This window comes from Fragaria vesca, linkage group LG7 (assembly GCF_000184155.1).
Source record: "Fragaria vesca subsp. vesca linkage group LG7, FraVesHawaii_1.0, whole genome shotgun sequence".
NCBI lineage: Eukaryota > Viridiplantae > Streptophyta > Magnoliopsida > Rosales > Rosaceae > Fragaria > Fragaria vesca.
The window spans coordinates 8218671-8242746 of NC_020497.1; the positions used below are offsets into that span (position 1 = coordinate 8218671).

The 24076-nt window shown below is 37.6% G+C and overlaps 3 protein-coding genes across 3 annotated transcripts; 1 reads left to right on the forward strand and 2 right to left on the reverse strand.

Annotated features, from left to right (window-relative positions):
- Positions 1-2351: 2351 nt before the first annotated feature.
- Positions 2352-8501, forward strand: LOC101293818 (protein AATF-like). The gene is made up of 14 exons (XM_004306950.1): positions 2352-2551; positions 2675-2777; positions 2874-3064; positions 3299-3371; positions 3565-3639; positions 3717-3827; positions 3944-3989; positions 4643-4736; positions 6505-6607; positions 6705-6800; positions 6924-6956; positions 7563-7680; positions 8029-8113; positions 8242-8501. Exons 2-14 carry the CDS (start codon positions 2688-2690, stop codon positions 8366-8368), a joined length of 1242 nt encoding a protein of 413 aa, XP_004306998.1. The 5' UTR covers positions 2352-2551; positions 2675-2687; the 3' UTR covers positions 8369-8501.
- A 948-nt stretch (positions 8502-9449) lies between these two features.
- LOC101295089 (TMV resistance protein N-like) lies at positions 9450-17216 on the reverse strand. The gene is made up of 8 exons (XM_004308464.1): positions 16897-17216; positions 14145-14339; positions 12438-13536; positions 12046-12351; positions 11033-11890; positions 10395-10935; positions 9931-10143; positions 9450-9643 (listed from the first exon to the last, which is right to left on the reverse strand). The coding sequence occupies exons 1-8, from the start codon at positions 17214-17216 to the stop codon at positions 9450-9452; spliced, it is 3726 nt and encodes a 1241-aa protein (XP_004308512.1).
- A 51-nt stretch (positions 17217-17267) lies between these two features.
- On the reverse strand, positions 17268-21405 carry LOC101294108. Its single transcript, XM_004306951.1, has 7 exons — positions 21252-21405; positions 20646-20675; positions 20330-20480; positions 19530-19798; positions 19229-19456; positions 19040-19138; positions 17268-18070 (listed from the first exon to the last, which is right to left on the reverse strand). Exons 3-7 carry the CDS (start codon positions 20472-20474, stop codon positions 17489-17491), a joined length of 1323 nt encoding a protein of 440 aa, XP_004306999.1. The 5' UTR covers positions 20475-20480; positions 20646-20675; positions 21252-21405; the 3' UTR covers positions 17268-17488.
- Between the last annotated feature and the right edge of the window lie 2671 nt (positions 21406-24076).

Below are 24076 nucleotides of genomic sequence, written 5' to 3' on the forward strand. Positions count from 1 at the left end.
TTAGGCCACTATTAATGAAATTGTCGAATATAAGAGGGGGACATTTACCCTAAACCGTTATTACAAACACTTGAAGTAAACATGTACTCAAGGCACAAACTAGCAAAAAATACTCTAATAGGCCAAAAAATAACTCAACTACTGCGAAGCACAGTTACCAAAAGCATTGATTTCCCACTATGTTGCCGCTAGAGAAAATATTCAACGACCCTTAACATCACCTTGTCACTAGCCAACAACGACCACTTGACAAAAAAGGAACACGCTGCCTATTTGAAGCATACAACACACCTTATGGATTATGGATTGCACACCAAGTCACAAAGTCCGACAAGCTCTACAGTTCTAAGTTCTAACGTAGGGATTTATTGTTCACAAAAACCGCATCCTAATTAGATAACAAAAGTAAATGAAAACATTTACAAAGACCAAAAAAAAAAAGACGTAGGGAAGGCCCCAAGCCTAAGCGTTAATCAAGGAAGAAAGAAAATCATCAACCGCAAAACAGGTTTGGCTAGACCTCATTGTAGCCACCGCCAAGGGATCATCCCTTAAGCCACCCTCCACTTTTGCCGGAACATTGCCGTCGTTGCGCCATCTTGGTCGCTCCAAGGAGAAATGTCGCCCCTAACAAACCAACTCCTCCTCCAACAAAATCATTGAAACAAAACAAATCGGATCAGTCTAATTTGATCCAAGCCAAGCCCCACAATCTCAACTCCACAAACCCAGGCCTGCTCCCACAATGCATATGTTCGATCGACCAGCCTAGTGAGGCACAAACTAAAACCTGACCCCAGACTTGATCTTCCTCTTCTTTACAACCAACACGATCTCTCTGAACATTCTTTATCGAGGTAAACGAACCGCTGCATTCCGACGAGGCCTGTCTGACAACAATGAAATGGCTATCCACTGAACAAGTGAAATATTCAACTTTTAACGAATTGTGAACAAGCACTTTCTGTTTCTTTAACCAGCCACCACAATGCTAAACTTATGAATCATTATGATTTGAATTGAAAAAATAACTAGCCACCACAATACGTTATTTTGAAATATGATTTATTGATAAATAATAGATCAAAACCTAAATTAGCTACAGTCTACACACCTTACATAAGGGAGAAACATGAAAATTGAACTAACCAATGTAGTATGAACAGTCTTTTTCAGCTGCGAACGTCCGTATTTATTTTTACGGTGCGGATTTTCACTTTACACTCACGTTTTAATCAAATTTTCATATCTCCACCGTCTAGTATTTAGATACTAATGTATAGATCATCTTTGCAAAATTTCAGCCAATTTGGTTATCATTAAGGCACTCAAAACTGCATTTTTCTGTTATAAACATGAACGATTCAAGTTCGACATAATTATGTTTATCCATTGGTTTAATCGAGTTTGAGTGTCTTAATGATAACCAAATTGGCTGAAATTTTGTAGAGATGATCTATACATCAATATCTAAAGACTAGAAGGTGGAGATATGAAAATTCGATTAAAAAGTGAGTGTAAAGTGGAAATCCACACCGTAAAAATAAATACGGACATCCGCACCTGAGAAAATCTGGTAGTATGAAAACTAATAAAACTCTGGTACACTCACTATTAAGCAGGCCTTCAAACGAGTGTCTACAACTCGCCTTCTATGATACTATGCATCTTCTCTCCTAATTATGTCTAGCACGCAATTGTGTTACAGATGGATCTAGTTGTATACATTAAAGACTCATAGAGCAATAAAACATTAGCAAAGATAGAAATTAAAAGATTGCAACCTCTTTCCCTTCTCAGTTGGATGTTATACTTCTTGCAGCTTGATCCACAACTTGTCTTTCGAGGAAGTTTATCATGTTCCATTTGAACAAAGTCCTGATAACCCACTCCTAGAATCTTGCCAATCCAAGCAGCCTAGATTCAAAAATAGAGTTATACCCAAAAGCCTAAGGCCCCCTTCAGATTGTGGCCAATACCGCCATCTCTAAACCCTATGCCGCTATCAACACCACCTCACCTTGAAACGCTTGTGAACGAGGCTTGAAATCGCTAGCCTCTAGGACCGAGGCCACGTCAATCGCCAACACCTCCATGCCTTAAGCCACCTACGAACAAGTCCAACCCTCCACTTGTAATCCGAAGGCGACCACCGACGCATATCGCTAGCTCTGTGCCTTCGCCGCCATCTTCACCCAACTTGACACAAAGAAATTCCGTAAGTTTTTGTAAATTTTGTGAAATAACTTCCCAACCCTCACACTTTATCTACATTTATGGCAAAAATTATTTTCACACGACGGTATAATATGAGCAATTCGTAACGATACATATGTGGAACCACAAAAAATCAGAACAAAAATAATAATAATAGTAAGCCGCTGTTAAACCCCCAAAACCCCCCATTCCACCTCTCGCCGTCGCTCTCTTTCTCTTCGCAACTTCTTTCTCTCTTCCTCTCAACTCTCGCCGGCTCTGTATTTTATTTGTTCAGGCACTCCATTCCTTCGCCGGAGCAATCACCTGTTTTGGTTTCTGAAGAAGACACAAGGTAAGCTCAATTATTTTCCTGACCTTCAGTCTTCAAACTGAAGTTGTATTCGTAAAGCTAAATGCTTCAGGGCACTAATTGTGTAGACGCCCCAATCGTATAACCTAGTGTTTGAACTTGCAGGGCTTGAGTAGTTATGGGGGTGCCTTCAAAGCGGTCGAGAAAGGCGCCGGAGAGTGACAGTGATTTCGAGGACGACGGTGATTTGGATAGCCATGACCTAAATGTTAGTTTAATTTCTATTTATTGTTTTCGGGGTTTCGTAATCGTTTGAGTTTTGTTTTGGTGATTGTTTTGTTGAATTGACGGGTTGTTGTTGTAGATGGAGGAAGAAGAGGATGGATTTGAGGATGAGGAGGAAGAAGATAATGAATTTGAGGATGAGGAGGAAGGAGAATCGGATGACGAAGAAGAGGAGGATGGAGAAGAGGGGGAGGAGGAAGCAAATGGTGATAAAGATGCTGAGATGGAAGAACTTGAGAAAGAAGCTATGGATATTCGTCATGAACAGCAGTAAGATATATGCTTAACCGGCTTTCTCTTTTTGATTTAGGATTAAGATGTAGATTCTGTGGCTATGTGTGAGTTGATATGGCAGTGGTTTATTGCATTGTTGTGTTTCAAATTTTCAAACTACAAGGGTGTTGATTTGTTAGTTTTGTCCATGAACAAAATGAGAAATACATATATCTGCGCTGATATATGGAGTTGATCTTGTTCATTTTCATTAATTTTTGTGTTTTTCAGAGACATTCTCAAGAATCTAAAGCATCACAAGGGTGAAGATATTCTTAAAGGTCAAGCACTGACGAACCAAAAGGTGTTGTTTGTACAAAATGGTTCATATTATGTGTGACCCAATTGTTCCTTAATGTTAGCAGAAAATTTATTGCTCCTTGTTTAAAATATTTGACAAATGGCTTTTAGATTGGTAACTGTTAGTTCTCGTTGGAGCATATTACCTTGCTTGTTGTTCATTTTGAATTTATTAAAATCTTGCCTTTTGTCTGAAGGTTATCTGGGACAAAACTCTTGAGTTCAGATTCTTGCTTCAGAAACCATTCTCAAGTTCAAATAGATTACCACAGGTTTGTTGTAGCAGGCTAATTTTCCATATTCTCCTAGCTCTCTCTATTATGGTCATAACCTGAAATGTTGTCTGCAGGAACCAGTTCGGTCTCAATTCTGTGGATCACATGAGGATGTGAATGCAGCATACTCCGATCTAGTTGCATCATCAAAGAAGACTTTAAATTCTCTTCTAGAACTGCAAGAGGTATCTTTAGCTTTTACTAGTATGACTAGTATTATATGTACTTATACATTTTGATAATTTGTTCAACATTTTAATACGTCTTTACCACACTTTTTACAACATGTTTGTTGTTACAGGCTTTGGTTGAAAAGAACCCAGCTATCACACAAGATGCAACAAGTGGTATGTATATACAAGAAACAATTACATTACATTACTTTGTAATTCAAATTGATCATTCTCTGCGAAGGTTATTTACTATAATGTGGACTATTATTGACTTTGAGTGCTAACGACTAAGGGCGTCAATCAAGCGAAATGGATTTGGGTGGGGTATTCAGGCTTTTACTGACCTTAAGGATCATTTAAACATGAGTTTCAGACCGAAATGTTGGTGAGTTAGGCTAAACCCCGGATCAGCCAAATAGTTATATCTGTGCTGGTTCTCATCGAGTATAGGCTAACCCATTTAGTTTTTTGTGTAATAGATCTGGGAGATTGGTTATCTTTGACACTTGGTGACTTAAACTACAAACTGTAAGCTTGTAACCATCAATTTAATGCTAATCCTGAGACTTAATAAAGGCATAACTAATTTTGATTTGGGCCTTCTTTGCATTGATCGTGCCTACCCAAAAACATCCTGAATTTCAAATTGGCGTAAAAATTTCAACCCAGAAATCCTGCCAATAAGTTAGCTTGAAAATGCAAGTCAAATTTGGTTTTGGGTTAGCTTAGTTTAATTGATAGCTCTAGTTACTATATCGAAATTTTCATTAAATTCAAATTGTCTATGTACATGTACTGCTTGCCCTAATATGTTTTCTGTTTTAAAGGTAACTCTGGACGATCTAAGCATTCAGAACCATCTAAGAACATTGGTGTTGACGGTGATGAGGATTGGTCAAGAATTTCTAACTTGCTTTCAAGGTACTCAAATCATACTGTATATTTTGTTCTCTTGAGCTTTTAACTACACTTGTCGATATTTTGATTTTTGATCCTTTGACTAGTCCTAAATCTGATATGAAGTTTTGTTCTCAGTTCTGTTTTAATTTTTCCTGAAGTAGTTTTTATTGTTGCTTTTCAAATTCTAGTAATCAATAAACTTGATACACCATCTTATTATACTCTGATGTTCCTGTAACTCTAACAAATAGAACGAGGGCTCCTCTTGCATTTAAAGTTGGTTGATTTTCTTAACAATTCCAATTACAGCAGTAAAGTAGATTTATGCTTTCAAAACTAGCCAGCAGAGTATGTGTGTGTGTGTGTGTATAGGCCCGTTCCGAGGCGGACGTCCGCACAACCCTTAAAGTGTGGACGTCCCTCCGTTCTCCACCGGACGGCTCCGACGACGGCGCGCCTCCACCCGAGCGGACACCAGAGGCATCCCCGATCACTTTCTTTTGCCGGCGAGATCGATTTGAAGGTCTGGGCAGCAACCTCCACCCAAAACTTCAGACAAGATCGATCTCGGCTGCAAACTGGTATTCGGCGGACTCGCCGGCAGGAGAAAGTGACCAGGGATGCCTCTGGTGTCCGCTCGGGTGGAGGCGCGCCGTCGTCGGAGCCATCTGGTGGAGAACGAAGGGACATCCGCATTTTAAGGGCTGTGCAGACGTCCGCCTTTGAATGCCTGTGTGTGTGTGTGTGTGTATATATATAATCCTTTTCAAATAAGGATATCCTTACCTTAGTTAAGGTATGGATTTCCTTATTAGGCCCCACTTTTCGATCACATTTTCTCATCTTAACCGTTCAGTATCTAGGTATATATGAGTAGATTGTCTCTACAAATTTTCAGTCAAATTGATAATCGTTAAGACATTCAAAATTGTGATTTAGAGTTAAAAGAACGTACGGTTCAGGATGAACAGATTCGGTTCGTTCATTGATTTAATACATTTTCGATACCTTAACGATTACCAAATTAGCTGAAAATTTGCATAAATGATCAAGTCATATATATCTAAATACTGAACGGCTATGATGAGAAAATATGATCAGAAAGTGGGTCAAATTAAGGAAATCCGTACCTTAATTAAGGTAAGGAGGTCCTTATTTGAAAAGGCCTGTGTGTGTATATATATATATTATGGGAGCCCTTCTAGTGAGGACCTTTAAGTTGAGGACTTGATGAAGACTTTTCGGTTTATGGTTTAAAAGACCTATTTTTCGATCACATCTTGGCATCTCATCCGTTCAGTTTTTAGGTCTATATGTGTAGATCAACTCTACAAATTTTCAGCCAAATCAGTGATCGTTAAGATAACAAACTAGATCAAATTAATGGACGAACCAAATATGTCAAACATGAACCGTTCAAGTTCATGATTGGTAAATCACACTTATGAATGTCTTAACGATTTTCAATATGGCTGAAAATTTGCAGAAATGATTTACTCATAAATACCTATAAACTGAACGATCAAGATGTGGATATAAGATCGAAAGGTGGGATAAGCCGAAAAGTCCTCACCAAGTCCTCAACTTAAGGGTCCTCACTAGAAGGGCTCCCATTATATTATATCTTCATTATTTTTGTAAAAGATTTACAATCGAGATGTTAATCTTAGCAGTCTCCTAGCAATAAGGATATTCGTTTATACTCAAAAGCTTCCTTTATCGTTTGCATTTAAAAAAATAATTCATTTTTAAGTTAAGCTGGCTAAGACCTTTTTATTGCATCTTGTAGAATGGCTACTTTTAGAAACAAAGAAATTGACAAATGGCAAACGAGGGCACAGGTCAACACAGGTGCTGCTTCTATTAAAGGCAGACTTCAAGCTTTTAATCAGGTTTGACCCTAGGATTGATTCATGCCATGCCTTTAAGTGAACTTGTGACTAGCTTTGCCAAATGTTCAACAACATTGATCTTCTTTTCCAATTGCAGAGTATTAGTCAACAAGTTGCTGCCTACATGAGAGATCCAAGCAGAATGGTTAGGCAGATGCAGATGAGGCAATCAGCAGTTGGTGTATTTGGGACTGTAAGATGTTAATCTCCCTTTATAAAGTAATTAGTGAATTTTCTATGACAGAATTGCACTTCCTCATTTAACAAGATAACTTCTCTCAGTTATGTACATCTACTGATACCTGACACGTTGCAGGTTCTTAAGGGGGAGGATACTCCAAAGGGAGAGGTAATTTACGCGTATAATTCACTTAATCAAGTATGTCCTACTTTCAAGACCCATTCTGTATATGGATTACGTCGCAAGTAATCATAGATTTTTGAAATTTTCATGTGTTAGTTTGATTTGCAACATTGTTTGGATAGAACCAGATTATAAAATTGATCTCCTTGCTTGAATTCATTTGAAAATAATAACACATTAACAAATTTGAGGGCTAGATTTTATTTCTGGATTTGCCCTGATATTGTCTTTTTCCTTTCACTCTATATAGTGACAAATGGTGCCCTCTTTGCATGAGGGCTGTTAGTTTTATACCCTTCATGGGTCAATATCATAAGATCCAATTCTAACTAATAGTTTTCAATTTAATCATTTGCCACTTTGACGTGAGCCTTTGTCTCATAGCATTGCATTTGAAAAGTAGATAAATGTTGACTATAAATTTTTCTCTTTAAGGTCAATTGTTTTGAGAAAATGTATATCAAATTAGTCACATGTTCTCTTGAGTTGTTTTAGCTACACTGGTGACAGGGGGAGTAAAATATGACCCTTACTGTTTTTAGATATTATGATATTACACAAAATGGGTGATTTTATTCCTTTTATTGACAGGAATTGCAATCTGATGCTGTTGCACAAGCAGATGGTGACCCTGAACTTTTGGATGATTCGGAGTTTTACCAGCAATTACTAAAAGAATTTTTTGAGACAATTGACCCAACATCTTCTGGTAAAACTCTTGTAACATATATAATTATATATGCTGTTCACTAAATTGCTGCTTTAGATATGAAGAGTCGATGGACATAACAGTCCAACAATTTGCAATCCTTTAACCAACTTTAAAATCGGAGACTAGGGGCAGCCACTGTGGAGTTTCTGTATTTGTAGTGTCGAGGTCAATGCTGTCTGGATGTTACATTGAATCGGTTTTACTGATATTCAGTTGTTACCTCTAGTTTTCAAGTTCTTACAACTTCTCAAAATGGAACACGATAGCATAGTAGCTCCAAATATTTAATAATTATTTTCAGTACAATTTATTGTGATATTAACCTTTACTAATTGTAATCCACAGAAACAGCCTTTTATTCTCTGAAAAAGATGCAGTCTAAGAAGAGGAAGATTGTTGATAGACGAGCCTCAAAGAGTCGAAAGATAAGGTAAACGTAGTTTCTTTGCATTTCCCACCTGAATTTGGTGCAATTTTGTTATTGAATCTTGTGTTATTCCACTTATTCACCGAGCGTATTTAGCCCAGACTATTGAACATTGCATTGTACTTTGGCAGGTATAATGTTCATGAGAAGATTGTAAATTTCATGGCTCCCGAGCCTAGGGTTCTTCCTCCTATGTTCCCTGACCTCAATTGTTTGTTCGGATTGAAGAACTCAAAACCAGCTTCTGTAGTACAGTAGTGGTAATTCATGCAGGACTGAGTAAGCTTTATAGTCCTAAAATCTTCTTGTTATTTAACTGATTTGATATAATACTGAGTTCATATGTTATGTAAACTACACGAATTGTTCAATGTCAGCCATGTTTTTTGGGAAACATATATTACAATTTACAAGAGGAAGTTGCTGTTGCTTTGCTAACATTCTTACTTTGTTGGACAATGCGAAACCTTTGATTCTGTAAAGCCTTCGATCAGGATTAGAAATAATTGGATCAATTAAATGATGTGTTTATCATCTGTCCAATTGTTTGATAAATTGTCAAGTTGCACGAGAAGTTTATATCAATCTGTCATCAGATGAACTGAGTTAGTATTATAAATTTAAATAATTATTGACTTCAATCAAACAGTTGAAGCATAAACATATTAAGAGTTCTGATCATAATTTTTGAATGAGTTGAATCTTGTCTTTTAAACTTTGGGTCTCTGCAAATGGTCATATTGTATTACCTCCCAGCAGCTTCGGAGATCAAAGCCTCGTCCCTTAACTCTCTCAAATAGCCATTAGACGAAATCAGGAGTCTGAATCGATTTTCAGTCATGAGCCTTTAGCTTAACTATCTTCTCAATTAAGGTATTACCATTGAACAACAATGCCCCGTTCACTCACTGCAGCCTAAAGTTTTACGGTTTCAGATATACCACAGGTGCCCTGGATGAGTATTTCTACCACAGAACTGTTGAGGCACTTGCTCTTATAAACTTATGCATGGCCTAAATTTGCTCTTGGTGGTAGATTCCATTAAATGGAAATTTACTGTGATCTACATAATGAGCATAGTATTTATCTAAGTTCAGAGGGAGATCTACTTGATAATGTGAGGCAAACGCTACCTCTTTTCCAGCGATGTTTGGGTGGTGGTACTAGTATTTTTTTTCTTAGATCAGACAACCCTTGAATTTGTATGTTCTTCGGGCTACGAATACAATTTCACTTTCCGGTAAAGAAACCGAAACTAAAAATTAGCCGAGCGATAGTCGAGCAATTCAAATGTACATCAGAAGGAGAAATAAAGAAGGAAGAGAAGAATACAATAAATTCATGTAGGAACCAAAATGGACTCCATGTATACGTCTCTCGCGGAAAAGAACCAGCCAACAGATAGATATGTAATTAACATGACAGCAGCGATGATGGGCACCTTCCACTTTCTGGGACACCGTTCACGGTCGTTTCTGCCGTCAGTGGCAACTTCAAACTTGTCATCTTCATCCCGTTGTTGTTCTTCATTGTCTAGAAAACGCATAAACAACAGTAAATGAAAGGAAGTGATCGAATCAACAGGCATATATGCACATGTTTCATGGCATGGGGCAATTACATTATTTTAGATGAACAAATTAATAACTCGTGCCACTCGATATATACCAGAAGGTCTAGTGGCATCAGTGAATAATTTGTATTCTTGATTTCAACACATGAGTCATGAACTAATGTATTGTAATTCTCGTTGCTTTTTTACGTTCTATTCGAAATTAAAATAGTTGAAGTAAAATCAGAGCTTTGTTGTCTAAACACACCTGCATTAGTGACAGTTTTAGCTACATTTGTGTCGACATTAGTGTCCTCAAAACGATGAGCAACACTGATGGCAGCACAAAGGACGATAGCGGAAATGATGAGCACCTTCCACCTTCTGAGGCCCTGATCGTTGTTGTTGTTGCCGCCACCCCTCATTGCTGATGCTGGAATAGGATCATCCACTACCACTTCTTCATAATCTCCTTCTTTATCTGAAGAACACAAAAACAACAGGAAATGATAGCCAACGTTAACCTTATTATATTTGAAGGTAACAGTAACATATTTTAGTAAAAGCCAATCCACAATCCATCTATATGCGTCCAAGTACTATATGAAGCAGCTTTCAACAACTTAACATGAATGAAAAAAAAAAAAAAAAAAAAAACTAAACTCGGATGCAAGTTAATGGCAGTTTAATTTGTTGTCTTATGAATATTAGGAGAAGGTCAAATGCGCAGACCTGCTCCCCTCAATGGCTCATCAGATGCTAACAAATCTCCACCAGTGGTCTCTATTTGCTTCTCCTGCACAACCTGGATCCCCCACTCCTTAACCTGATACCGAAACCTGACATGTTCTGGCGAGAGTGAAACAGCAACTTGATCTCCACCTTTTACTTGATTCTGCATATTCCAATGGGTTAACCATATCATGTCTTCTCCCTTGCCCGGAACACCATGATATACTGGTGCATAATGCCAGTTGTCACCATTGCTCTCATTAACGACGTTGATAGTTATTGAACCCTGGTTATTACTAGAAGAATATCTTTTATCCTCATTGTCAGAAACTGCATAGACAATGAAGATGTTAAACCCTCGGATTCTGGGATCATCATTAAGTGAAGGCAAGGGCACAGTTAATGATATTGAGGAGGAGCCGTCAATTGATCTATGGCTAAATTGGCCTGGAACCTCATTCCCAGGAAGAAATGTGCTGAACATATTTATCTTTCTTCCTCGAAAAAAATACGAGCTTGTACAATCATACTCATGCAGTCCCTGTATCACATATATGAATCATAAAATTATTAGGTAATAAACTCTTAACTCTTTCATATTATCATGAGAAAGGAGAAGGAGAAGGAGCTGGGGGCACCTGGATTCCACCCTGATGGATTATATCGTAACCTTGATATGGTTTGCACATCCGAACCTCTGGCATATTTTCAAAGTCCAATTTTCTCAAGCCCAGAAAATTAAGAATCTCAACATCAACACTACTAATCGGTTCCAGCTTATATTGGTATTCCCACTCAACTAGGCTGTGGTTCCTACCACTTGCGTTAGGCCCGGCACACCAACTTGACTGGTATGTTATTCTTTCCAATGCTGTGCAACCGGATACAATCATGTGGTCTAATTTTGGTAGCTCTACAAGGGATTTGAGGCTCAAACAGTTCTCGAGAGAGAGTCTTTCTAGCCTTGTCAGACCCTTGACGCAATTTGGGAGGCCAGAAATTGGATTCTCACTTAGATTTAAACTTTTCAATAAGGATAGGCTAGCAAAATCGACAGGAAAAGCTTCATCAGTGAGATTGCACCCGCTAAGACTTAAAGATAATAAAGAGCATGGTAAATAAGTCCCTGATTTCACCTCCACACTGAGTGTGAATAATCGATTCATTGGAATTCTATCCAGTTCAAGCACTTTCAGCGATTCCATGCTTCTGATCATCTCTATTGAAGAGTTGTTAAGATTTGAGCAGCCAGATATAAGAAGTGTGTCGAGTAGCTTTAGCATACCAATTGTCTTTGGGAGCCTCCTAAGACTTCTGCAATCTTTCATATTCAAATAAACTAGTCTGTCTAGGTTTCCAATGGATTCATGGACATCAATCAAGCCTTCACAATCCATGAGAGTCAATTTCTCTAAACTGGGACAACGAGAGAAGTCGACGGTTGCAATAAGGCCATGAGAATGACTGAGATCAAGGATCTTCAAAGATGGAAAACACTGTAAATGGAGACAGGAATAACAAATAAGTAGCAATAATGTTAATTGTGGTAGATGCATTAAGCACCCCTAATTATTTCAGATCCATATATATGGAAACCTAAAATATAGAGAAAAGAAAAAAGAGAAGGTTCAAGAGAATAGAGCAACAATACCTTCGTTCCGTTCAAGATTTGTCTCAAGCTGCTATACTGCATTTCCAGAACAACTAGGTTCTCCAAATGAAAATCATTTGGTATAGAATCCAAAGGAAATGCAATCCAACACAACATTCTCAATCCTGTAGGAATTTCTTCATAGCGTCCAGTGAGTTTCACATGACTAAGCCGGAGCAGTCTTAGTTTGTGCATCCTTGCAAATGCATTGGTTTCCAAGATGATCTCATTCAAATTCTTTGAAGGAGTAGTGACTCCCAGGTGCCTTTGCATGTTCAATTCAAGGCCCTCAATTTTTTTTGTACCCTAAGAGCAAAATAGGAGATATAAGTTACACAAAAAGAAACAACGAAGTATTCGCATAAACAACAAAGTGAATTGATGTTGCTTACATTCTTTTCTTTCAATACTTTGAAAGATTCATTGTGATGCCATAATCTACTACGCTTCCGAGGCTCCTCTGCTGCTAGGCGAACAATTCCTCTTCCCATATCACGAACCATGTCATGCATCACCAGCTTGTTATTGGCGCCAATTCCTACTAAGCATCTATCAATGAGATTTATGATGCCAATAGTTGTATAGAACTCACATCCATCTAGTACGTCAACTGTGTAATCTTTCTCATTTCCAATAAAGAAACAAGCGATGTGGAGGAACACTTCCTGGTCGTGTTTATCCAGTGCATCAAAACTCATTCTGAGTTTATGCACGATTTCACTATTCGGGATAGATTCTACTTTTCTTAATGCACTCTCCCATACAGCTACATCTTCCCCGAATAGGGAAGAACCCAAAACTCGAAGAGCTAATGGTAGCCCTGCACAGTGGCGTACAAATTTTTCAGTCAGTTCCATGTAGCCTTCAATAGGATGTTCTTGTCGAAAAGCATGCAAACTGAAGAGCGTCAGAGATTCACTTTCATTCAAAGCTCGAACATAATGCACCTTAGTAATTCCTTGAGCCTTTAATACCCATGCACGCCTGGTTGTTATGATGATTTTACTTCCTTTATGGAATCGATCTCTCATCGTAAGTAATGCATCAAACTGATCCATATGATCCACATCATCGAAAACAAGAAGAATTCTTTTACAGCTTATGGCATCTTCAATCGCAGATTTTCCTTCGCTAGAATTTCGTATCCTTACTTCTCTTCCATTCAAAATATCATGAAGGAGCTGTTTTTGTAATTTAACAATGCCATTGATTTGATCTGAGGTTTGTCTGATATTTTCAATGAAGCTGCTTCCTTCGAAATTTCTGAAGTTTGAATTATAGACATGTTTTGCAACTGTCGTCTTCCCTATTCCAGACATCCCAAAAATTACATGTATGCCGACATCATTTGGTCCATCTTGTATCCATCGATTAATCTTGTTGGCTCGAGCATGAATTCCAATCAGGTTAGTGCCAACGCTTAGTGGTACTGTACGACTAAGCTTGTCACCTATCTCTTTAACAATAGTTTTGATAAATTTTGACTCGTACCTGGAAAGTTTGGACATACAAATGAAACTAATATTAGTCATTTTTCTGGGTGAAATAGATTTAATCAAACAAGTCGTTTTTACTAAATACTTCAAACAATGCATATCTATTGTGAAAACTAGCCTCATACATGTGCAATGCACGTTAGATTGATGAAGGCAGTTCATGTTTACTATATATTTTTTTTCTTTTCTTTAAATTAGATCTATAAGTTGTTACTCTATTTTTGCATGATTTCTATTTAAGTTGTATCTTGAGCAATCTATATTTTGGTGAAGCTTCATTTTATCGGTATGTAGACATATAGATAGATCTTGATATTCCTCATTGTCTTGGCGATCGGAGCTGCTTAAGATTATGAGAAATATATGTGTATTATTCGAATTATATATAGTGTTCAAAATAAGTTTTAAAAATATGCAATAATTCATGTGTAACGGTTGGTGGCGGCTCCCAAATATGAAAAATGGAACTATTTTTGAAAAACTCATTTGGTTCGGGTAGTAAAAAAAAATGAAACTGACAAGAATTTTAACAATAAATGAATTTAACAATAAAGTGAAATAAGGCAAGGCACATATCTGAAAATGAAAATAATTATTAATTACCCATCATCTTGGTTCCTCAAGACCATCCCTCCAAGATCTGCAACTTTTGTAAGTGCGTCCTTCCATTCTTTAACCTTGTTCGAAGGTTGAGTGTTTTGGTGTCTGCCGAATGCCTCCCCAAAACTACCCGTCTGCTTCCTCACTTGGGATGGATCCACATTGTAGAAGACTGGTAAAACTACATGATCTGAGGTCCTCTTGCGTTCAAGTATCATCAGCAGCTCGTTAAGGCACCAGCTCGAAGAAGCGTAATCACTTGAGAAGACAATAACAGAACTTCTTGACTGTTGAATGGCTTTCTCAAAGCCTGGATTAATATCTTCTCCTTTCTCAAGTTCCTCGTCATCTCGGAAAGTGCGAAAGCCTTGATCCTTGAAGGCTGTGTAGAGGTGGTCGGTGAAAGTCTTCCGCGTATCTTCACCTCTGAAACTCAAAAACACATGATACCTACAATTATGAGCAGCACCACCATTAGAAGAGGAGCTTTCTTGAGCCATGGAAAAACTCAGGAATGATCAATGGCCAAATGAAAGTTAAGATACATAGCTAGACTCGCAAATGGAGTAGTTGTCTTGTTCTAGTGGCTGGTGATGAGCTAAAATATATAGTGGCCAACTGGCAATGCTGGTGATAATTGTGAGTTGACTTTGTTTTTTTGTTTTTTTTTTGAAGGGTGTTATTTAATTTTTTAAGACACTACGACGATACAAATAGTGCGGAATTCCTGGATAGCTACGTGCACAGCAGTTTCTCTTTGTCCGGATTTTTCTCGGCTGCGGAAATCCGCACCAATAGTTTTGGTGCAGATTTTTATTTTTGCATCACCTTTTGATCGAATTTCCTCGTCTCTACCGTCTAGTATCTAGATTATCTCTGCAAAATTTCAGCCAATTTGGTAATCGTTAAGGCCCTCAAAATTGCGTCTTTCTGTTATAAACATGAACGGTTCATGTTTGACAGAATTCAGTCCGTTTATTTGTTTTTCGAGTTTGAGGGCCTTAACGATTACCAAATTGGCTGAAATTTTGCAGAGATGATCTACACAATATTATCTAGATACTAGACGGTAAAGATGAGGAAATTCGATCAAAAAGTGGTGCAAAAATGAAAATTCGCACCAAAACTATTGGTGCGGACGTTCGCAGATGAGAAGGGCTGCTTTTTGTCCATTAAGTCAACCTTCTGAAAAGATTGAGTGAGGGCACAAAAACTGGCCTAGTCTTTTGGGTACGTATTAGACTATTATTAGTGTTACAACGATGCCCTAGAATTATTGTTAATCAAATGCATGCATGTTTAAGCAAATTTAAACATAGTTCACTGACTCACTACTGTTTAACGTAATTAATTTAAGTCTTATAATTCTTCGAGTCATTGACTTCTATCTAGCTAGCTCCGTAAGGAAAAGAATTGTACTGTAATTGATAAGGGGTTGGGAATGGTGTTCATTCACATGGCTATCTACAATATTGGTGCAGCAAGTTTTGGCTCGAGTATAGAAGGCATAGCGACGTACAAATTGATTAAGCATAAAAGTCATTGAAGGTGAATTTTAGCATCATTTTTTTTATCAAGACGTCACGATAAATATTTTGACGGTAGTAGAAAAACAATATGAACAAAATCTGCCCTTGCAGGCTACATCAGACTAGAACCATGCAAAACTGCCTAAACAATCTTTATGCTGCAAACCCTAGAGTAGAGTGAAGCTCAGCTAACAACCAAAGACAATGTTAAGGAAAACCTAACTTATTCAAATCACCTAGGACCAGTGATTCATTTCAAGTCCCACTCAAATTGTTTAAGAAAAGAATTACTACATGTAATTAGCTTATAAAATAAATATTATATATATTGAATGTTATGTCCAGACAGTTCAACCTAGGTATCACTCACTAAGAGATATATCTCTACAAGTTCTTTACTCTTCCGTGAGTTCCATCCCACCCAATCAATCATTCTCGATCATTATCTCAGTTTGTTACCACATAATTACTCTTCATCTTAATTGTATGCGAGTATTTATTATTGTTTGATTATAATTAACTAAATTAAGACTGGGAGAAAATTAAATCAACGTTGATAGTTGGTTAGTTGGTTGACGGATTTCTATGAAAGAACATGTTATTGATTTCTATATATAGTTAGTCGAGCTAGGTTTTACATTGACATATTTTGTATTGCATTTGATGTGTTTATCTAGCCTCTTGTGTGTTACATCTAAAGATTTTTATAAATCTTGTTAATGTATTTGAGGGTAAAGGCTCACTATATTCCCCATGTCTAGGTATATTTTTGATTTCAATATCTAAATTGCTCACGTACTGTCGTAGGTTTTTTTTTTTTTTTTTTCTTGTGGTGGAAAGTCTAAGTCCCACCCGGTTTCTATTTCTGGATCCGCCCCTGATGCATGTAATCTTCAGCTGGATAGTTCTTTGGGAAAGCATGCAAACTAAAGAGCTCCAATGATTCATTTCAAAGTCTCAACACTAATACTCCATGTTATTACATTATACATCTCCGTAACTTCGTTAGCATTTGACAACCTCGCACGCCTGGTTGTCATGATGATCTTGCTTGGTTCTGTATACCATCCCAGCTAGATCAGCAACTTGGTTTAGTGCTTCCCTCCATTCTTTCACCTTGTTCTTTGACTTCGTCTTTTGGTGCTTTTGCAAAACTTCCCGTCTGCTTCCTCACCTGAGATGGGTTGACGTCGTAGAAAACCGGTAAAACTATATGATCGGAGAACACCCTTTTGCGTTCAAGGATCATTACTACCTCGTCAAGACACCAATTCGAAGAAGCAAAGTCCTTTGAGAACACAATAACAGAACTTCTTGACTGTCGAATGGCTCTCTCAATTCCTGGGTTGATACCTTCCCCTCTCTCGAGTTCATCTTCGTCTCGGAAAGTTCGAAAGCGGGCGTTGACAAGGGCAGTGTAGAGGTGATCACTGAAGTTCTTTCGAGTGTCTTTCCCTCTGAAACTCAAGAACACATGATACCTACATGGAGAAGATGTAGTATTGGAAGAGGAGGAATTTTGGGCTGCATATCTGACAAGAGCCATTGATGATCACCTGACTTGTAAAGAGTAAACCAATAGAGATACATATACCCCTTTGTGTACCTCTAGAGCTTTAGTCAACCATATACTGCTTGAGGTTCAGAAAAAGAGTCCATTCCCACTTGATATTTACTTAGAAGAAAACAAAGAGATAAATAAGAGTTTTGATGCATAGAACTAATATAGTCCCACATTAATTCGAGACTCCAGTTTATAAATACATGACATGAAGTCATGAACCATATGAGAACTAAATGCAACAATCAAACTCGGGATCATGTACAGTAAAGATTGAGGATGAAGTTTTTTCTCCTCTTCTCTGGCATTCCCACAAACAGCTTTCTCCAAGTAGGATCCCCGCGGAAGAGCTTCAAGGCTTTTGAGTAACTGTCATCATCAATTTCGTCCATCTTGTTCAAAATTCCAAAACATTGCATCAAGTATTTTTCATCGCTAACCTCCTTTGAAGCTGATTGGACCTCATCATTAGCACGCAGGGGTGCAGAATCGGTAAACCTTTGCTCTTGAGCTACTTCATGTCTCTTCTTTGAACGTTCACCATGCACATTGGTAAAGTAGAGCTTTCTCTTTTCACTACTTTTCTCAGTATTGGTGGATACACTTTGATTTCCATGCTCTTCAGCATTATCAACCTCAACTTCTACGTTTCTTCCAACATTACCTCCAACATCATCCTCATCATTAACATCAACATTATCATTAAAACCAGCATAATCATCATGAACATTATAATCAACATCATTATCATCATCATCATCATCACCAATCCCATTATCATCAACATCATCCTCTTCCTCATCATACTCAGAATCCTTTTTTGTTGATTCTACTGGCATCTAGACAACAAAATAAGAAATATTAAATCATGAATAAGTATACTAAGAATAACAGAAATACTGCTTACAGAAGATGGACTGCTAAATTTCCAAGCTTTGTGCTGTGTCTGTGTGTCGGTCCTTAAAGGATGACCTAAAATGTGAGTGATTTTGATCACTGGATGTTTTTATTTAAGTGAGGGCGATTGCACTTTATGTATATACATATAGAGTCCCATGACTCCCAATTCAAGATACAATCTCTTTTATTTCCCTCATCCAACAAACTCAAAATACATTTCAATCAGTAGAAACCTACATCTTTTAGGTTTTTTGTTGTTGTTGTTGTTGTGAATTATCAAATGAAAAGACAATGCAGCATCTACATGGCTTTGCAATGCAAAAATCACATCAACTAATAACAGAAAAAGAAATCAATTGATTACCATTGCATTGATACTAATCAATTGATTGATTAACAAACGATCTACAATGATGCAGATAGTTTTCCAAAAGATATTTTAGCCTCCTTTTTTTGTATGTTTTACTTGTGTGACAACTGATCACGACATTGTATGCAGAATGCATCCAAACTACAAAACCAGCAGCACCTGTTGACTAAGTACAAATGCATATGTCCAGAAATCCATAATGTAGAAAGTACAAAACATTTGAATCGTCATTACTGTAATACCAGTGTTCTTTAAAATGTAAGAGAGAACTTTAAAACATGCAATGAATTATTGCATTCTCTAATATTATCAAGGCCTCTGAATCATGTCATCTCATTCATTACATTCTCATTTTCATTCTCATTCTCATTCAGAACATAATGATTAATGACCATATCATTGACAATTGCATCACACATGCAAAAACAAGACAGATGTTAAGTGAAGCTACTATCTTCTCAAGCCGTAACAACATAGGGAAACAAATATTGCAGACTTTAGCAACAAACCCACAAGAAACAGGATTTACTCATATTACCTCTTGTGCAACTGCTATAAGTTTCGGATAGGGAGGTAAACTCTCAAGATGATCATATTCTTGCTTATTTCGGTTAGCAGAGTTTATCTTGCAACGTTTCTGCTTGGAAAACATACCACATGCATGATTAGTTTGCATAGATAATCAACAACAAATTGTTCAGAAGAGTAATGTAATTAACTGATATACCTGATAGTCCTCATCTGTGAATAATTCATCACACAGCCACTCCCATTCAGCCATTTTTCTATTATGAAACAGCTTTAAGGGAGGGTGTGCCCGTGCATATTCCGGGTCATAAGCATGCTGCTTGTAATGTTGGTTCAGTCTGCTCCTCCATAGTGAGTACGACTTGGCCATATGAGCGTCAATAAATTTCTTTACAACCGGGTCCGTATAATCGAAGTCAAACTTAATCTAGTATCAACAGAGATAGTGACTCAGTTCATTAAACAAAAAAGGTAACATAGAAATGATTTACTTAACTCACCGCCAAGCCCTTGATGACATCTTCCTTATCCACTGCAGTGACTTCTTTCCAGCGCTTGACCATAAGGGGAGCATTCTGGCGCGTTTGTATCCCAATCTCTGACCTAAACTTAACATTGGCTCGAACAGTCTGTGGGAGCTTGCGCTCGCCATTTGGCCGGATTGGAATCCTCTGCTTGCAAGCATTGATCAGAGCTTGAGTTCCCAACCCCTGTGTAATGCCACGGGTTTTCCTCGCCTGTGCATAAGAAACATCCTGACCTGCTTCACCTATAACGAACAAAGTAAAGGATGCCAATTTAAATATCTGAGAGCCATAAAACGTCCCTCTCTCAGTGGAGTTATGAAGAGAAGACTAAACGGGTTCACCACTCCACGCAATGGGTGGTGGCACAGTTGGCTAGCCTGTAGGTCTCATAGCTACAAAAAATGGATTCACCACTTCACTAATCTACTGTCATTTAGCACTTGCTCCCAAAAACTGTAGTCTATAACTACTAGAAATAAGAAATTCCATACAATAGAGTAGCAGAAATGATTTGCAACACCCCTAAATAACAAAATTTTATTTTATTGGTAAGGCTGCATGAAGCCATTAAGTATCTAAAACTTTATCATGTATATAGAGGAATGGAAACAACCTAAGTAACCAGAACGCAGGCTATTTGTTCATTATCTTTTCCAGGAGAAAAAAGATTAGTAGTTGAATTAAGCTGAAATGTAACTAATAAAAATGAACATACAAATATGAGCATTTAGATTTAACTTGCGATTCAAAATGAGCCAAAATAAGCAATATACCAAACATTTCTATTTGCGTCCTAGTAGGGGTGGCAAATGCATGTTCTGATTGTGCTTGTGATTGTTGACGCGTTTGTGGGCGTGGCTGGCTTGTCTTGATTGTATTCATCTTCTTGTTCTTGCCCACTGTTCTTGATTGCAACATCCCGAGCTTCAACATTAAAAAACCAAAGTAAACTAACAGGTATTATTAATCATCAAGACATCAACAACAGTCTAATGTATGTACCCTACCCCAAAACCTAAATTCAAGTTCGAAAGAATTACCATATAAGAGTGAAAATAACGCCTCAAGTATGAATAAAGAATCCCATACCGTCAACAATGGTGTGTGCTGCCTTCTATACTGCAGATGACGAGATCAAGAATGATCGTCAATAGATTAACAGGTGCTCATGACTTAACATGTACAGTGACAATATAGAATGATAACAGGATACACAAACAGTTATTTAGAACTGGAAGATCGAAGCTATGATAAATACTGATACACTTCACATATGTCTAGCTCTTTTTCTCCCAATTTCGATGACTAATGTATGAGATAGCACACACATTTTTACTCAGATAATCAAAACCCTTATGTATTTCTGTTTGTGTTGTACTACAAATAACTAACAAATCAGAGTTGCCAAATGCTGCAATGACCAAAATTTTCAAAGGAATCAGAGTCAATTATTTATAAATTTCATACTTGCCTAAATCTGTGTCAACCTGAGAATTACATATTTCACCAGAGATCACAAACATAGTTACACAAACAATAGGACCAGAATCAATGACATGGCAGCAAACCCAAGTGGAATCATGCACTAGAAATCACACAAAACTGAAAACCCAACAAACATTAACTAAAAAGTTCTGAACTTTATGAGAGGAATTGAGGAAACAAAGAACACACTGAAACTTTAAAGGTGTTTACCTACCGAGTCTGAGAGAACGGAGCAAAGATGAGTGAGGGTGGTGGGGTGAGTGATTTGGGGGTACAGAGAATAGGAGAGGAAAGATCGGCGAGAGAAATCGATTTGGAGAGAGATTTCGTGGCCGTCGGAGAGGAACAAGAATTTGTGTGCTGTGGGGAGTAGGAGACGACTCTGGAGAATAAATCGTCTCCAGTCCTATTTCTGACCTAACTTTACCACTACGACGTCGTATTAGGGTCTCTCGAGTAGAATTTTAAACAGTACTCGTAAAATTGAAATTTGGTGCAAAGTTTGACATTTTGGACTTTTCCCGCTTCTTACCGCCAAAATCTTCGTCTCGTATTCACGTAGCAGCAGAGAAATGACAAATCTGTCTCGTATTCGCTGTTTGGAGACAACTCAGACAAGTGAACTATTTTAAACCCTAATAAAACCAGCAAATTAACAGGCCGCCCTAAATCCTAAACGCCTGTGACACCATATATATAATGGGAGAAGAAAGAATGAAGGAGTGCCTCCAAGAATTGGAGACAATAAGGCTGTCGTAAAACAGTCTTGTGTCTACTTCGATGGCGGTCTTTTGCCTGTTGTGCAAGGTATTTGTTCGATCAATAAGGAAGAACTTTATACATTTTAGCCATTCATATTATATATACTCATCTTACATTCAAATACTGCATACACAGCTTTCTTCCCAAGAATAAGCAGAAGCACTTTACTTCCGTAATACAAGTCGCAAAATGTCTAAAATTTCCATTCCCTAAATCTAAACAGTAAACAAGCTAGCAAGGGTAGCACAGCTGGGTTGGCATGGGTACTTCAAATGCCCTTTGTTTGCTGCCTAGCTCCCCTCGACGAATGGGGAATTCCCTAGCGCTATATCACTATGTGCGAGTTATTTGCTATATATATAAATTCTTGTGCAGCAACCCTCGGCAAGATTGCTAGTTGAGACTTGAGAGTTGAGACATAGAGGTACCGTAACAAGGAGATGTTGGAGAGAGAATGAATCAGAAACAAGATCAACAAGGAGATAATTAACGTACAAATTGGGAAGAACATACAACATTCTCTTCACTTTGTAACATATGGCATGCAGTTGATTAATTCCATCAAGTTTTTACTAATTCATGAATCGTTATTTTTGTTTACTAAAATAATTAACCATGCCCATGTAACTGATGTAAGACATAAATCACAAATAGTTTTCACATTTATGTTTCTCCTGCTGATTATTTCATGAGTTTTATTTGCTTAGCATCATTAACCAAGAATTAAGGCAAGCTAGGGTCAGGATCACATGTTCCATATTTCGCCTTTTATTCTATGCTCGATCTGTTCATTGAAATACAATAAGTAGTTAAGAAATGTTCATGACCTACATATGCCTCGAAATGCACAGAAATCACACTGCTGGAAGGGAGGATATAAGACATGCATGACTGTTCTCATTGTTTGCCAATGAATGTTCAAAACTTCAAAATGTGTTGTAATAGTGAAGAGAAAATTTATTATTTTGAGATTGAAATTCACTATATACAAAATTAAATTGATAGTTGCATGAAGAATAAATAGTAGGTTTATTTACAGTAATTTATAATATCTAGAGTTCTTTACGAAAATATGCATAATTTGAATTTTATGCTTACCGTAAATGTATTGAGTCATCGGAGGCAATTAAAGTAGGGCCAATGATAAAAAGGTACATTTAGAAGTAACAAATGATAAAACTGTTAATAAATGTTCACTGATGATAAAACAGTACACCCATTTAAATCTCTTAAAACGTTGCCTCTAAAAATAAAAAAATTACGAACACTGCCACTGACCAAAACGCTCTCTCCATCACAACGCCTCTCTCTCTCTCTCTCTCAAACCCCGCCACCACCACTTCTCTTTGTCATCCTCGTCGTTGCTGGTACAACTTCATCACCAAACCGACACTCATCGCTCTCCGGCGATTAAATCGTACGAGTTTGGGAAGTCTCCATCGAAGGCCTCTTGTGGAACGCAGACCCTAGTCTCTAAACTCGCCGACGAGATCTCCGCCAACCTCTTTGAACCTCTAGTCATTGTCACAGTCGCCACTGGCGTCTTTCTCTTCCTCGCCGTATTGGCCCCTCGCCGTATTGGCCCGTCGCCGTCGATTTCATTTGCTCCGAATTGACATGAGCTCGTCTATGTTTGGCAGCAAGGTATCAAAATTGCGTAGAAATACACAACTCATTAAGTAAACTTTAGTTTGTTATATCATCTAAAGGGTTCTGAAATCTGATCCTTATCTTTATATTCCTATAGTAGTGCCTTGCCATTTTGAAAGGAATTTCATAATGTTGCAGTTGAGTTTAATTCCCATCCCATTATTTTAGTCCATTCATGTTCATATCTTATTCATACAAAGTTCTTTATACTAGTGTCTACATTACCCATTGGTATTTACTGATTTCAGGTTATGACAAAGTTTATCCCTTTTATGTTTTCCGCAAGCCTAAACCGAGCTTCTAAATTGTGAACTTCATTTCAAACAAAATTGCTTACTCAACTGTTTGTTTGGTTTTCTTACTAAATGGTCTGGGTTGTCTTTTCGACTCAAACTTATGTAGTTGCCCTTGAGTTCACTTCTCTCCCCTTAATCGTTGTTTAAAGGCGTGCTTAATTTGCTGAAGTTAATTCTAAGAAAGATACTCCTACTTTTACTATATCTCAATGCTTTGAATTATGATTTTGAGTAAATGTTGTACTGTTGGTTCATTATTAATCATGGCTCTTCTCCATTGACATCGTCAATTGTTGTCTATAAATGATATGTGATGCTTATGAATTG